This window comes from Coccinella septempunctata, chromosome 6 (assembly GCF_907165205.1).
Source record: "Coccinella septempunctata chromosome 6, icCocSept1.1, whole genome shotgun sequence".
NCBI lineage: Eukaryota > Metazoa > Arthropoda > Insecta > Coleoptera > Coccinellidae > Coccinella > Coccinella septempunctata.
The window spans coordinates 16,712,853-16,730,191 of NC_058194.1; the positions used below are offsets into that span (position 1 = coordinate 16,712,853).

The 17,339-nt window shown below is 34.4% G+C and overlaps 1 protein-coding gene across 16 annotated transcripts in view; it reads left to right on the forward strand.

Annotated features, from left to right (window-relative positions):
- The window catches only part of LOC123315648, a 129,889-nt gene that overhangs the window by 87,225 nt on the left and 25,325 nt on the right, over positions 1-17,339 (forward strand). For 13 of the 16 annotated variants that reach the window (XM_044901427.1, XM_044901425.1, XM_044901432.1 and 10 more), the window contains 11 exons: positions 692-896; positions 2,213-2,302; positions 2,357-2,490; positions 4,987-5,062; positions 5,523-5,558; positions 11,069-11,231; positions 12,892-12,997; positions 13,220-13,252; positions 13,501-13,557; positions 14,162-14,208; positions 15,771-15,940. In XM_044901427.1, coding sequence (XP_044757362.1) covers positions 692-896; positions 2,213-2,302; positions 2,357-2,490; positions 4,987-5,062; positions 5,523-5,558; positions 11,069-11,231; positions 12,892-12,997; positions 13,220-13,252; positions 13,501-13,557; positions 14,162-14,208; positions 15,771-15,940 — 1,117 coding nt within the window. The remainder of the gene's footprint in view (positions 1-691; positions 897-2,212; positions 2,303-2,356; positions 2,491-4,986; positions 5,063-5,522; positions 5,559-11,068; positions 11,232-12,891; positions 12,998-13,219; positions 13,253-13,500; positions 13,558-14,161; positions 14,209-15,770; positions 15,941-17,339) is intronic. The other 3 variants (XM_044901428.1, XM_044901431.1, XM_044901434.1) reach the window with 3 other exon arrangements.

Here is a 17,339-nt window from a genome sequence, read left to right on the forward strand (position 1 = left end):
AAAATTTGTATCAATGATTTCAGACTCTCTTAGATACTTAATATTATACATAAAAATTTTAAACCATTAAATAATTCGCTAATTTCTTAAATAGTTATTTTCCTATCAAGTGCGGGCAAGACACTTTCCGCAAGAGTTACGAACAATATTTTTTCTACAAGCGCTTGAAATATATAAATATATCCATTTCACGAAACAGATTATATCTCATTTGATTAATTCATATATAATGACAGACGTAATTCTGCATGTCATTACTATGGGTTTCTCATCGTTGACGTTCTGTGCATAGAAACATGATTGAATTTAATTTATTCTATAAGATTTGCGTGCGGGAAAAATCCCTGCTAATCCATTCCCGCACGCAAATGCGTGCGGGAAAGAAATAGCAGGCGTTTTTCCCGCACGTTTTGGGAAAGTGACTCTTTGCAACTTGGAATGCGTGCGGGAAAAAGGTTGAACGCGCACGCTTGTAGAAAAAATATTTTTCAGCATTCTTTAATGAAAAAAAATCACAGTACAAATTATGAATGAATAAAAAATTACGACATATTATCACAATCTGTGAATTTTTCTTTATTATGAATGCGTATCGATATTTTTTTGTCTTCAAAAAATTCAAAACATAGTCGGCTGTTCCATTAGGAGAAATGAATCTCCTGTTAGACTCTATTCCATATGTGTATTTTAGTTTCAGGTTAATAAAAGTTTCGAAAAATCAACTTCTCGTCCTTGGCAAGATTCAGTATCGCGGGGTGATTTACCCCAGTCATCGACATTAGATAGACGTATTCCTAACAGTAAGTCAGCACCCGCCACTGGAATCAACGAATTTACGATTGGCCGACTCCCTAGAGCGCAAAATCCTACAGTAACCCTTCTACAAAAAGCCAGAGGTACAGAATATGCATAGTCTTCTAAAAACTGAAAATGAATTAATGTTTTGTTATTCGACTTAACCTTCACAACTCAAATAACACAATAACACATTTGTTTTATATGTAACTGATGGTGCCAAAATAAAACAGAAATTCCTTTTTCACGGACGAGACCCCATTACCCTTCTTAAATGGTTTTATTCGATAAATATTCATTTATTGAAATTTGAAAATGATCAATTTTAATGTTTACTCCACATATTAGATTGATTGATTTGGTAAATAACTCTCGATATATCTCTCACCAATTGAAGCATTTTCAACAAAAAAAAACATAAAATCCACATAATCATATTTGCCATAACGATGTCGTTTCAAGAGTTTTGTAATGGCTGAAAATGCATTTACATCTTAATTATCGTAAATTAGTTGATAATAAAATTGTCAGGCCACATATCACTGGACACAGGTAGTCAGCAGTCACCAGCGGATATTGTAATTTTACATAAAACAAAGAGCGTCGCCGCCAGGTGTTCCACTACCTGACCATTCGAGTGGGTGCTGACTCAAGTAAAACCTCAACACTAACTTTCATTTAACTATTAACCATTATAAAACTCTTGCCGATTTTCACCAGCTTTCGTACTACTAAGATTGTACAGGAACTTTATACAAAGCAAATAATTCAAAGTTCGTTTACCCTTTAGAGTTAGGTTACTATAATCTTTGCTTTTTTGCTTTTACAAATTCCTTTTGCGTTGGCTTGTAAGAGATTCAGTCAGGGCTTCTTTCCATTCTTCAAGTAATCTAACCTATGGTTTTTGCCAGATCTTGTCTCATTTGGTATTTACTGATGCGGAATGTCCTGCAAAGAAGGCGATCATGAAGTGCAGCACACTACTAAGATTCACATGCTTTTTAGATCTTAGATCTCGCAGATATTGAAGTACCGAAGGAACTTTTCGGAATAATTCGTCCAGTGTGTCTCCTACATACTTCTTCTGAACATTTTTCTTGTAGGTACATTTTCCTGTACTGTAACACAAAAAAATTTTAGGCCAATAAAAGGCGTTCTTTATTGTTTATGAGTAGAGAAGGTCTAGGACACGATTTTGAAAACCCACATCTAAAAATTTTCCGATAGGAGTTTGTTTACATCGAATTTGTAATGATGAAGAATATGCACAGTCCCAGATATCCCAAAATGCGTGGTGGTTATCTTTTGTATTTTGGAAATCGATATTCCACCTCAAAGTTCAATGTTATCAAACAATAAAGTTTGATTCAATTCGTGCTCTTCTTGGTTCGAAAAAATCATTTGAAAATAATTTCAGAGGGACAACTTCCCAAAGGAGCCCATTATATCGAGGCCAATCGAGATCATTACAGAATACCTCATGATTTCAGCGACCAGGGAGAAATAAGTAAGATTTTTCTCTAGTTTGAAATACCCTTGTGATTTTACACCCAATTTTCAGTTCATCCGAGACGAAACGACCACTATTATAGTGAATCGGATAGTGAAATCCTTCATAAAGCAGGGTCCAACAGACAAAAAGTAGAAGGCGTTGGACCTGTAACAAGCAACGGAATGCCTTTGTCACTGAGATCGGTAAGTTGAAATCCAAAATGAAGTGCTCGTTAAAAATTTTGTTTGTATATACCTATCTATATATCATATTGATTTGTTTTTTCAATCGAATAAACTCATAACGGTTATAGAAAAGTCTTCTGGTCATCTGTATTTTGTTCTCAATAAGATCAAATGCTTCAGCGCAATTTAAAAATCTATGCCAAAACAAGATTTATCCGATGACCATGACAATAGAGCCCCTGGGATACTTCAAGCTGGCCAATGGAGGAGTTCCCTACATGTTGGCCAACCTAGAAAAAGGTCTAAAAGGTCTACCAACGGGTAATGATTGCTTCCTAACGAAACCTACTTCATTCTTTCCGCAATGATCAAATATAATCATGAAATTCTACCGAGCTTTCTAGAGTTTACTGTTAAAGAGAAAAAAGATTTTCATAACCTCGATTGCTGATTGGTTGAAATTTATGTTGGTATTACTACTTCTTGTGGCAATTGACATGTTTCGTTGGCAAATGTCAAGAAGAAAAAAGTAATCTGTTAGGTTATAGGCAAAGTTTTGGTTATGTGCACAATCTTTGCTCGAACGCATTCTTGTTTTCTTGTATTTTGTAAGCTATACAGCACATTGACAATATTAATATTAATATTATATATATTAGTAAAAATGACATTTGCCAATGAAATATGTCAATTGTCACAAGAAGTACTAATACCAACATAAATTTCAACCAATCAGCGATCGAGGTTATGAAAATCTTTTTTTCTCTTTAACAGTAAACTCTAGAGAGCTCGGTAGAATTTCATAAATATATTTGATCATTGCGGAAAGAATGAAGTAGGTTTCGTTAGAAAGCAATCATTTCCCGTTGGTAGACCTTTTAGACCTTTTTCTAGGTTGGCAAACATGTAGGGAACTCCTCCATTCATTCAATGTTAAGTAAAGTGTGATATCACGTCTACTCTCACGCTACTCTGCACTGGAACTGTGGAAAAATTACCCAAAAGTACCCACGTGCTACAATGCCTGTATCAGACAGTCTTTAAACTCTTTGGTTGAGATGACTGTCAGCATTTGAAGAATGGCAAGTCAACACATCAAAACTCTACAGGTATTTCAATTTCTCCAAGCACAGTTAGATGAAGTCTTCATGGTGTCAGTGTAACATCTAGACGCTTGTTAAAAAGAGTTCCAATCACTCGCGAACACAAGCGTCAAAGATTAGAGTGGACAATGGAGCAGGTACAATGGCGAGATGCAAGGCTATATGTACTTACTATTTACTGACGAGTACAGACATGGCCTTTTTCTGATATTGGACTAGCACGAGGAATGTGACCTCCTCCTCTTATATAAACAAACCACCCCCCTCCATTCAAGAAGTCCATACATTTCGAGGAGGCATGTCCCGCTAACCCACGCAGCTATTAGCTGAAATTTGGTTTTTCTGAATGATAATGCATTGCCATATGGATCGCACCAGGTGATTATTAGTAGAGAAAACCAGGGTAATCCACGTCTAGCATTAACTTGAGGATCCCCTGACACAAATCCAGTAGAGCACGCGTGGGACCAATCACAAAGAGCCCTGAAAGCTTCAACAGCTCGGAGATCTTTTGGCTACAACTTAAGAAACTAATTGAGCCGGCTTTTCTCAATAACTTGATGGAAAGCACTAAGCAGTTAGAACCACAATTTTTTTTATTCGGGGTTATGGTGAATAGAAATTTAAATAATAAGAATTAATTCAGATGCATACCGTCCGCTGATATGAATATCAACAAATGTTACGATCTGAATCGAACTAGCCAATTTGCCATCGTCAGGAGAACTGAATGGAGAACGTTCCACCGAAGAAGAGAAGATGCCGACCATGGTTTCGATCTCTTTCGACCTCGTCGGGGCAACACAACTCCTTCGCCGATGGAAAATGCTTGGAATAGACGGACTCTCCTTAAACACTAGCAGTAGCTTCTGAGTGTTATCGAGCAGTACTCGAGCGCCATACAGAATGGAACGAGATCCGGTTCGATCCCCCTAGACGGAGACAATGGCATATATTTCCTCTGTTGTGATTGAGTTTCTATTCAATTATATTTTTTTTAGAATATGTATTGAAAAAAATTCAGAATTCAACACCAATACGAATGAAAATTTTGCCATTAACTGTCACATTCGGACCCTTAACCTCATCCTGAAATTTTCAAATCCCCAGCTTTTTTCCCTGGGAGGACAGGCAAAACCTGTCCAAGGATTCCAAACTCCGTTGTAATAAGTTCACAAGTTAATTTTAAGTTTTTTGGAAAAATATTCAACGTACCTACCATTTCTATAGCATGGCATAGGTTCCTTGAAAATGTCAACATACAATTACCTATATAGCAGTTCAAAAAATTTCGGCAAACAGATATTAGATCCCCATTAACCGAAGGTGTGCTTTGATGTAGATATGATGCTAAAATATTATATGAAGCAATACGTATAATTCTTTCTAAAAAAGTCCTACCATTTTCCAGGAGGTGAGAGACTCCAATCAATCAAAATGGTACAAAAAAATGTATGATACGATACATAAGCAGAAACCCTATAGAGGTAAGCACTTTGTTGTTGTAGATATAACCACGCATTATATAGCACAAAAGAAGTATGATATAATGATTTTTTTCTCAGCCTGGGTTCCCCGTCATTCACATAGTATATTATACAAAGACCTATAGAAAGACCCAAAAAATAGGTCTTCAGTTAATTATTGATTGCATACGAAATTACAGTTCAGAGAAAACTGCTTTGTTTATTTTCTGCGTCAGGATTATGGAGGGTCTTCCCCTCTTAGCCAGGACCAACACCAGACTATTTCAAATCCATCACTATATACATATATTTATATTGTTAAATTCCAATATAAACCACAAAATCCCAAAGCATATTCCAGATCATTGTTGAATTTTGTTCTGATATTGTGCTATACGATGTGTTGTTAGAAATTCAAATTACTTCAGGATATGTCGCACAAAGGAGTTCATTCAACTGAATTACTGAATTTCCCTTACAGACGAATTTGTGACAGTGCGCTACAAACCACGAAGAGGTATAATTAAATTTTGAAATTTCTAGATCATATCGCTTGGCTGCATCGCTTGAACTGACACAGGACATTGCTATGCCACTAATTATTATTTGAATATTACGCTTGAAGCTCCACTCGAATATCTATGAATTCTATCACCCTTTTTCGCCGTATTTATGGCAGGATTTGATCTGAATTCTGAATATCGAGGAAATGCATGTGATACAAATTTACATTTATATTCTTTATTCGGAAAGACAGTTTGAGTTTTAATTTATTCATTGACAGTATTGACACGACTGAACTACCAGAAATCTGAAATAAGTAATGGTCGGGTAATGATCACTATTTTTTTAGTGAAGATCTATAATATGGAATATACAGGGTGTTTTCAAAGATGAGGATTTTTTTGTAAACAAGGTAGAACTCGTCAAAATGAGTCGTTTAACCAAAAATTTTCTATGTAAAATATCCAAAATGCCAAGGAGTTCGACAAAATTTCATTGAATTTCAAGTACGGGACTGTGACTCCGGCATCGCAAAAACGAAACAAAACATAAAACTACGGCTGGACAAGGAATGGTTGAGTACCAAGTTCATCGGATTAGATCATCAGGTCACTTTTGAGAGCATCATAATTGTAGTATCGTGCAATTTAGGAGAAAAAAAATGTAGAAATTCCAGGCCGTTTCTTAAAAGTGCTTATGTTAGTTATGTTGAAAAAGTGCTAGGATGTTTCCCCATTTCATCTCATTTTTACGACGATTGTTGGAATGCCCATTGTGAAAAAATTCGTGAATAATTCAGACGAATTTTATTGGTGAGATTTTGAAGTATTAGGTATTCTATTTTTCACACTTATGTCCTAATTCTCTTCTGTCGGTGGTATCGAAATGAGCCATTTCATAAAATCGTGAAAGTTACTGAGAAATAATGAGAACAATTCGGCGATCCTAAGTTTTTATTTTCATTACCACTTGAATAACGAACGAGCCAATATCCTAAACGAAACCACATGGTCAAATCTGGATATAAGTTTTTTCCCACTGTTTTGCGTTAACTAACAAACGGTCTAGGGTCGTATTAGGATCTATTTAAGTAATCATTTTCAATTTTTTTTTCAACTTTGTCATTTTGAAAGTTTTGTATAGGTGATTTTCGATTAAATACTTCCTTTTGACCAGTTCTACCTACTGTTGAAAAAAAGCCTCACCTTTAAATACACCCCATATAATCCGAACCTCCCCAGAATAGGGAATACACCTTGTGACGAAAATGATGTATTTTTTATGAAATATCTTTGAAACGTCACATTTTGAAATAACCATTTCAACCGTTTCCAAAAAAAATCATTTTTAGTACAAAAATGAAAAATAAAAGTGGGATAAAATTTAAAGGGTTTCGTTTCTATTGCACAAGCTGGCAACATCGACTGAAATATGCGTTGATAATAAAGGACAACCAATACACTATCTAGATAAGATAGACAAAGTTGGCTGTTTATGAAGTCTGCGACGAACGAGGAAGGTCCTAAAATTTCATGGGATTTTTATGGCCGGTTGCTGTTGAGGCTCGCCAGTGAGTACGCGCCTGTAAATCAACAGCTGTTACGTTATAAACAAGCCATTTTTTTATTTTCTAGAAGGCCCTGTTGCCAAATCGTGAACTAGAAACGAAACAATTTTATTTTTAAAACCTCATATTAGAAGAATGATTTTGAATAGTTTCCGCGGTGCATTTGAAAAATTGATGAATGAAACACATAATTATTCAGTTTAAACTTGCATATGCTGTGATAACCCAAATTGAGGAGAATTCTCCATTCTCGGTGCCAACTCCATCCCAGGTACTAATATCGAATTCTGAAAGTTGACTTTTTATATTTTAATTTCAACATGAAATATTAATTATCAAATTTCAATGGCTTATTTAACCAGTAATTTTTTTAGCTCTAGTTTTATCGCCCCATTTTCCAAAATCACAACTATCCCAGTCAACCAGAAATGTAACAGTAAGTCGCAGGGAGTACCCAAAAATATCGCATTGAAGCGCTTCTTTGAGAAGTTTCATGGATGTACTTAAGATTTCACATTGTGGACATTAACGTCCGCATATTGTTAAGTTTCCGAATTCCTCAACTTTAGATCCCTAGTGGTTGCATGTAACATCATATCGAGATGTTCCGATGAAGTGAACATAGCTACTATTATGCGACTTCTCTCTGTTGATATTTTTGAAAAATTGAATATGTGATATTTTTAGAACTTGAAATGATGTGTTGTGAATAAATTTCGATGAACTCTACCCAGCGACTTCTTTAAGAAAAACTTTCAGTAACTGTCTGAAATGTTCTATTTATCAGCACGTGGTCTCGAGGTTAACTCATAACCTAAATCCCGCTATGCAAAACGTGGTGTGACGTGTTTCGTTCTGTGACTGCGTTGTGTTGAGAGAATAAACAAACAAAATCTTTATGAATGAATTTTTAGAATAATTTTTTTAACCGATCTGTTCTATTCTTAAATTTCATTTTAGTTAAGTGTTACTTGACGTCGATTGATTAATTAACGTGCAGTAAAAGGTGAGTAGTTATATAACCTATTGAAATAATGATCACTTCTTGGCCCTCTTATCCTCCCCATTTTTGCACCTTTGTAACGTTCAACTTTCAACATATCTCATATGAATTTAGGTGGTAAGTAACATTCACAACCTTCAAAATCAAACTTGGAATTGATTTGAATCATCGAGAGAACTCCAAATTATTATTTCAGATACTGTGCTGGAAAAAATCAACTTCTACTGTTGTTAGATTTTTCATGACACTCAATTTATTACTATCAATACAGCTCTGATTTTTTCTTCTTCAGCTGGACCATGCCGTTCCTGAAGTGGAATGAAGATTTATAACAAGATATATATTCTTTATTTTATATATTTGGATTTGTATGAAACATATTAATCTTGAATAAAAAGATATCAGTAATTCATATAGTTGTTCAATTTCCCTTTGAGGATGAGAGCAGAATGCGAAATATATGTAGGTAAGAGTAAAGAGTAAACACAATGTACAAATGAGGCGTTCAGAGCTGAAGAGGCCAAAGCTACATTTTTTCTGAAATTGAGTTTACGAGTATATAAAATTTTGATTCATTTTCAGGCAGTTCTTACTGTTAATTATTGAATTTCAGAGAAATTGTAGCTTGGGTCACTTTTCCTCGGAACGCCTCGAATATAGAGTGCAAATTGATTGCCACGATGGTAATTATCAAATTGAACATGAATATAACTTCAATAGAGGATACACTTTGGTAGTTTATTCTGTCAAAATAATCGTTCCATAAACCTCCAAAATGAGAAGTCGCAAAGTTGCTGTCTAGGGTGCTTTTTTTACACCTACTATGTGATGTACTGGGTAATTACCCGCGATATGCGATGTTGCGGACATTAAGCACTCTCCAGTAAGTACTGGTGGCCTTTTTTTAAATCAACATTGTGAAGTCGCATTTCCACAGTGGTAATTCCCAACAACTTCCCTGTGACTGAAACTGGTTGACTGGGATATACTTGAAAAGCTTTTTTAGCCGAAACCCAGTCTATAGCAATCATTTTCCAAATTATTTTCCAGTTTCGTTAAGGAGCTACTGATGTTGTTTTCCCAGGGAGCTTATAGAAAGCGACCTTCCAACTTATTGGATCTGATAAAACCGTGTATTAATCATTCTGTTTTGCCCCGCATTTTTTTTACTATTCAGTTGAACGATATCATCTCGCATAAAAACAACTCAGGTGGTTTCGTGTAAGATTGTGTGTGCAGTCCTAAATATTAATCGGTTATCTCAAGGCTCACAGGTAATACTGAACGTGCTTGTTTACATTGTTTATTCCAACAAAAATTTGGATATTTTAAGTGAGTTCTATGATAAACGATTAGTTCAAGTATATTTGTGGAAATTAAAAAAAATCTTTCATGAGAATATGCATACGAGATGGAGAATTATATATCAGGCTGAAAATAATTGGTATTATTATCCGATTCATTAAATAGATCATAAAACTATTCATCTAAATATGTGTAGAGGGTGAATCTTTGACCTGTACAAATATTTCAAGAGTAGATTCTTGAGGTCAAAAGAGACACTTTTTCTCTATATCATTTTTTCCGATTCGACCCTGATAAAAAGATATACCGGATAGCCATTATAAGTTTTCATGATGAGCTGTGCCACCCCTGGAAAAACAAAATTATTTTCAGAATAACTTAGCTGTGACACTACACATTTGTTGATCTTTTAAACAGAGTTGTATTTAACCAAAGTACCCAATATTTCGAATTCCACAGATATTTTTTAATTTTTGCACATCAAATTACTCGAAAACGGCACACGAGAAATTATGAGGAATACTTTCATTCTACAAAACTTTCAAATATTCATTAGATAGCTTCCAACTTAGCTTCAAGAGTTGGTTTCTTTGAATTCTTGGTATTTTTATGGCACGTAATGGTCATAGTGAGAAAACTGGAAGACGTTTGTGATATCTTGTAGTCGAAAAAGATTCATAAAATAAATGAAAAACTATAATCCGAAATTCGAAAAAACCGTTTATGAGATACAACTAAAAATAACATTTTTTATGGTTTTTCAACAGCCTGTATCTTTCAAACCAAGCCGAATCGAAAAAAATTGTATGGGAAAGTTTTTCTCAAGAATTTACTGTGAAGAAATAATGAAGTTTTTCTTAAAAATCTACTTTTTATTTATTGCTTAGAAACTGGTCGAGATATGCATTTACAAAACGCCAATTCGACATTGAAATATTCGTATTTAACAGAATATTGATAGAAAGATCATTAAGGAAATGAAAAATACGCGTTAAGATCTTTTATTTTATCGCATACAAACAGCATCCCATACGAGAAAAGGGCATGAGAAATTTTTTGCCACATATTAAACGAAGAACTCGAAAATAATTTTTAGTTTACAATATCTCAATGGCGTACCATTTTTTCTTAAAATATTCACCCGTGTGCACGCCAGCGATTAACTCAAAATTCCTGAGTGAATTTCAAAATATGCACTATAACTATCTCTTGAAACCCATCAAATTTCATTTGATGATCTCGGGGGGTTTCAGAGCAATCAATAAATTGTCCTTTTTCAATAGAAACTTCAACACACAAACAATGATCCTTCAGAAGGGCAATAAATTCTTTCTTCTTTTTTCTAAAAAACGAAGCCGTCAAAAAACTTTGCACGGAGTACATGTGAATCATCCAGTATAAAGCAATTCAAAATTTCTACTCATGTGCATATAGTAGAAAACCTACCTCTTATCAGGAATAAACGTCCAATAGCTAATTGGCTCTTTATCGAGGAATTCATAATGTTCAGATCAATAAAATACAAATTAGACAACATCCATAAGATAAAAATGCATCTCATGATAATAAACAAGCAACAACAACTAATCATTCATAGTCAAGTATTAGTTGTGGAAGTTTTTTCGATACGAGTATATTTCGTTCACAGCTCAGTATCCCTACATATCTGGATATCTTTCGGAACCTGAACCAGCGACTTACGAGAGTGACCACATGGACTACAAATATGCCACCTTAGATAGAAGGCGAACACCTGTGAATGAAAAAGAGAATTTCACAACATCTACCATGCCCAGAAATGCTCAGTTTAAGTGAGTATAAAATAGAATATTTTGATCAAGATATAGATGTGACATAGAAAAGGGAACACCAAGTATTCATTAATTTATTAGAGAGAATTTCTAGCAACATTTTTCATTAATTTGAGTCAGTATGCGGTAATTAGATTTTGTGTTTTCTAGCTACAATTGTAACGGCTTTAATTCATTTAATATACGTAGAGTGAGGAGATGATAAAATTTTTAATAGCTTGAACAGTTTGAAATATGGCCCGTCCTGATTTGTCGTTAAAGTCCTCAGAGAAACAGCCACGAGCATGCAAAGAAGTAGGTATTGTTGTCGATTATGGAATCAAAAGGTCGCTAGAGCCTAAAAGCTAGCCATAGCTTGAGGAATAGCACGTATCATCGCAGAAGAACGACCCCACTTCAAGATCGCCTCCTTAAGGTGCCTACAGATTACTCTGACGTGACGTGGGACCACGTCATAATGCGCATGATTCAAAAATATAACAGTTTTGTGCGGAAGCGTTCAAATTGTTCTGACGTGACGTTAACGTGCATTCCAACATCAGAAGACGCTCCCGCGCAAAATTGTATGTTAGATTTTTCAATCATGCGCATTATGGCGTGGTTGACGTCACGTCAGAGTAATCTGTAGGCCTCTTTAGGATTTTAGCTCTACGATACCGCTTCACGTCCATGAATTCAATTGCACACCCATTGACAGGCCAATTACAACGTTTTGGACTTATTTCATTTCGTCCTCAGGGTGTCCTTCCTCCCAACTTAAGATACATTTACGAGGTGATGACCAATTCGATGTTCACCAACTACTATCTTCCAAACTATACCAGATAGAAATTCCGTTTATCGACAAAAAAGTTCTGCCTTGCAAGTCGAGGACATGACGTCCTCCAAATCGTTATATCTTTTTTTGTTTCAGATTTATTTAAATTACTTATATCGTCTTTTTTTCATGCACGATTCCTATGAAATCCTGAAATCATTCAATGTTATCACCATTTCATAAAATTATACATTGCTTAACTAAATCGGCCTACTGGATTTCAATAAAAAAAATTCATTCCACACTTTTATTCTAAGAATGCCATTAATTTTATTTTCAAATTGATGAATGAACGGAAAAATTCTATAGAATAATATTATTATTTATTTTTAAATTGCAAAATTCAACAGGAACAATATGGCTGCCATAAGAAAATCAAAAGTTGAAAGTCGTATCCTGAAATCTAGGAGACCAATTTCCATTAAAAGGGTAGAATTTCACTGAATGATGATAACGTTGACAGATCTCAAATTTCATGGGAATCGTTCGTAAAATAAAGAAGCAATTTTCGAATATCATATATTTCCAATTTTTCATTATAAAAGGACGTCATGTTGGAGAACTTCCAAAGGCAAAACCTCTTGTCAATAAACGCAATTTCTACCTCGAATAGGTTGGAAGATAGAAGTGAGCATCGAATTTGTCACCACCCTGTATAAAGCAATTTTTTGTAATAAATTCATGTACAATGGGTGGACTGTTTTCTATGTCACCTAGTATATTTGCTGCTATAAAAAAGGAGAAAATTACAGGCAGAAGCTTTCAACTTCAACTACTGAAAACTTTCTGAAAGATTTTTTTTTTTTAAATAATTAATTTATACCGACAAAATTTATTTTTCAGGACAACATCCGCATCGGATTATTCGCTTGGGTCGAAATTGAATCCGGGAAGAATTGAGAATTATATTCCAGGACGCTCATCAATATCCGAACAAGAATCGAAAAAGGTATGACTATTATCCTATTTTTCGGAAAAACATGCATAGACTTATTATGTATAGTTATTTTGCATATCATTAAACACCAGCCAATTTTAAGTTTTCTGCTTTGCCTTGTTAAATAAATTCCATATAATTTTACAGTCATTTATTGTAAATAATTTATTTTTCTATATTCTCAGAATAATTTCACATCTGCTTCTGTTGCTAAAATAAAATCTTTTTTTCTAGTGGTGGGACGAAGTCATGGACATATTCGATGGGGTACGAATCATCGTTATTTTTCAACTATTTCATACTTCTCTCTTCGTTCCTTCAGGAAAATCAAAATGAACTTTTCTGAATTCTCTTTCACGTCGCCGTTGAATAATCGCTTGAAATCATGTCATAATTTCCTCAATTTCAGTCTTTGTTTGTCTGAATCAATGTTATTTTGAAGTTCATTTTCATTTTTCTCAGATGTGGGGCTTTCTGTAACTAACAGCTTTCCATTTTTACATTTGTTCGTCAAGTGGATGGATGATGTAGAAGGTATACACAGTCTCAGAACAATGCCGATGTTCGATACAGTAAGAACGCATGATTAATTTTTTTTTGGAGATGAAACGATGGAAATATTTGCATGTTTCCACTTTGCATGAATGAAACAGGTATAAAATGGTTAAAACGAAAATGGCATGTATGTTTGTGACCCTGTGATATGAATTGGTTCCTTCCTGTTACGAATTGTATACATTTTTTGTATTCACCTGATATTCGTTGGAATTCACCTAATATCATAAGTTTTTGATCTTCATATCATTAAGATTTAAATTTTTCATAAAATTTTTCAGAGGTGCATTCACATTCACAAGCTTAAAGATATACAAAGAAAACATCTCAAAAAATTTAAATGAAAACACTATATCAGTTTGAATTTAAATTGAATATTCTTCATTAAAAAGTTATTGTTGCTATTCTATCTACATATAATTTTTTTTCTTCTTATTTTGTTCTTTTTTTCATGATTATTCAAATTCAAGGATCACTATCGTCCGCATTTTATTGTAAAAAATTCAGTTGCCATAGCCCACGTGACTGACTCCACATGATAATATTATTATGCTTTCTAATGTTTCAGCATGAATGTCCAATATTCTTCAAAGTTGGAACTAATGAAAATTTTATTTTCAGAAAATGGAAGATGAGAGAAAACCTATCACCAAAGGATATATGAGCCAGTAAGTATTCATCAATGAACCTCGATACTATACTGCTTAAAATACGGTGGATTTACGAAAATAGTAATAATGAAATATTTAGATCTATACGGGGAGAGTCTTTGACTCGTACAAATAAAAAGATATAGCCATTTCAAGTTTTCATAATTAGCTATGTTACACCTGGAAAAACAAAATTGCCTTCAAAATAAATATAGCTAAATCTGTGACACTACACATGTGTGGATTATTTAAAAAGAGTTGCATTCAGCCAAAGTACCCAATTTTTCAAATTTCACAGATACTTTTCAATTTTTGAACATCAAATTATTCGAAAATGGCGCATTATACGAGAAAATATGAAGAATACTTTTATTTTAGAAAACGGTCAAATATTCATCAGTGTTGGGTTCCTTGAATTTTTGGTATTTTTATAGTACGTAATGGTCCTAATGAGAAAACTGGAAGACGTGGGTGATATATCTTGTGTTCGAAAAAGATTCACCAAATAAATGAAAAACTATATCCCGAATTCGGAAAAAGTAGTAACTCTTTTGACCTTAAGAATCAACTGTTAAAATATTTGAACGAGTCAAAGGCTCACCATATAAGCTGGTGCAAATCAATAGTTGGGAGAAAATATAAGAGAAGATTTCTTGTCAACTGAGCAGCCCTCTGAAGCATCATAGGCACCAGAAAACTGGTGGAAATAAAATTGAGCAGACATCATATTCTGTGGGACAGAGAAGACAATCAAAAATTGTGCAGGTGATTCCCTATATATAATGTCAATATGACATCCGCCAACTAGGTAAATTCAAGGGTCTACTTAGGCACCATCGTCCCCATCATTTAAAACATTGTCATTGTCATATTCATAAAATCAAATTGAACCTGTAGATTTTTCTTGGAGCATTTATGCAACTTTACGTTGAAGCAACGACATAGAATATTCCGATAAAACTTACTGTCAGACTGTGGCAGTGACTACAACAATGACAATCATGTAGATATGCCCTTAGTTAATTCCATCTTGATAATTTTTTTTCTCGATAACGGCTACTGTTAGAAATTACAGGTGACCAGCTATCAAAAATTAGTTTTTCAATGGTATAATACGAATAAGAAAAAACGTTTCTTGCGAAACAAATTTTAGGGGTGCCCTTTTCTACCCATCGCAATTATAGTGGAAAACCACCACCAAATTTTCTTATCGTATCCATATAGAATGTTTGCTAAATTTCGATTTCGGAGGGAAAAATTAAGAATGGCTTTGCAGCTTCCAAAATATGCATTGCTGCCTTTTGAACATTTCATATACTTAGAAATACATATCTACAATTATTCGTTTGAACATTACATCACAATTTGAATGGTCAATGGTGCACCACCAGAATTTCATGAAAGCAAAAACCAAAATTCATAACATATCGTAGTTTGTGTGAGAACACAAAATTGGGTACCTACCGAATTTCAACGAATGTGTTCCTAAAAGTTTTCAGTATAATTTGTTACGATAAGATGACAAAAAAAATGATCTATAGTCAAACTGTTAAAAATTCACCATTTCTAATTTTCTCTAGAGCCTTGAAAGAATCAGGTTACGAGAGTGATTCAACCCTTGTCTTCCGCAAAAAAGAGGACGGAAGCCAAATAAGCCCATCCGAACAAAAGGAAGCGTACAAAATAATTCAAAAGGGAGGTGACATACCCCTGCATGGACTGAGAAAAGCTGCTCCTGAACGTCCTAAAGGTATGTTTCCACTATACGCTAACTTATCTTCATCTAGGTACTAATGGAGGTGTTGGTTCTGTGTATGCATGGCAATTTAATTTAATTCCACTTCATCAAAGCCTTCTAATCTGAGTAAAATGAATTATTCTTGAATTAACAATAGAAACAATAATTTTCAAAGCTTCGGTAATGGAAAATAGATCTATTCTTCTGATTGGTGAAGGCTGAACTAACGGAATAGTAACAAACACCCTTTGGAAAACTATTCACCTTATGACTGACAATTCTACGAAGATTTCCAGAAATTTTCGCAAATAGCATTGGAGATTGAATCCAAACACAATGACACTCTTTCTCCATCCGACTGCAACAGTGATTTTTCTCAGCACCCAAAGGAAATAACGATAAATTTCACTTAACTAATTCAATATGTTTTCCACAGAAAATAGTTTTCAACCAGTTTCCCCAACATTCAAAGATTCACTGTATGGAATAAACATGATTCCAAGACAAGAAATATTTTGCTACCCAGTAACAGTTCACCCTAAAAAAACCGATATTTTCTCTGAATATAAGAGAAGTGCACCAACATCAATAGGCGCACCAAGACCTCCTTCTCCACCAAAGAGAAGATCTTCCAGAAATAACACAACCTTGAGATTGATTACTACTATGAAGGTAGAGAAAGAGAAGCTGCCTGTTTGTAAGAGACATGAAATATGCTTCACATCATCGTCTGAGATAAATAAGAGCAAAGTCAAGTACCTTCGTGAAAAAATAACATGTAAACTTTCGCCAACAAAATCGAAAAGATCATCGAGATCAACAGCCAGTTCCTCTCAAAAACGAAGTAATTCAACGGATAAAACGCCAGTCACAACAAAAAGTTCAAGTGGGGATGTGAAAAGTGCGAAAAAAACAAAACCTGAAGGTTGCTGCTCGAAGGAAAGTAAGCCATGCAAAATATGTTCTAATAGGAGTGAAGCTAAAACTACGAAAAAAGTATCAGCTAAATCAGTAGGAACATTTGGAACTGAAAAAAGAAAAATACTTATGAATCTCCCAAAATTTTTCGAAGAGAAAAAAATCAAACACAAGTCAGAAGAAAACACAAAATTCACACCAGCTGACCCATTTTTACCTTCTCCAAATGTTCCTCGAAAAACAAATGATCTCAATATAAAAGTAAATATAAGTAACGAAGGAAAAAAAATATTTTCTAGGACAAGAACTCCTTCGCCTTCTCTAAGCCGAAGATCTATTGTTAAATCGAATTCAACCCCTAATGTAGCTCCTGTGAAATTGAGTGCTCTGAATTCTTCTCTGGAATCACTCAAGTCGCCTACTCCTGTTCGGAAAGAGAGATTATTGAGAATAAATTCTGATCCTAAGGTAAATAGTGAAAATTCTGCTCGCT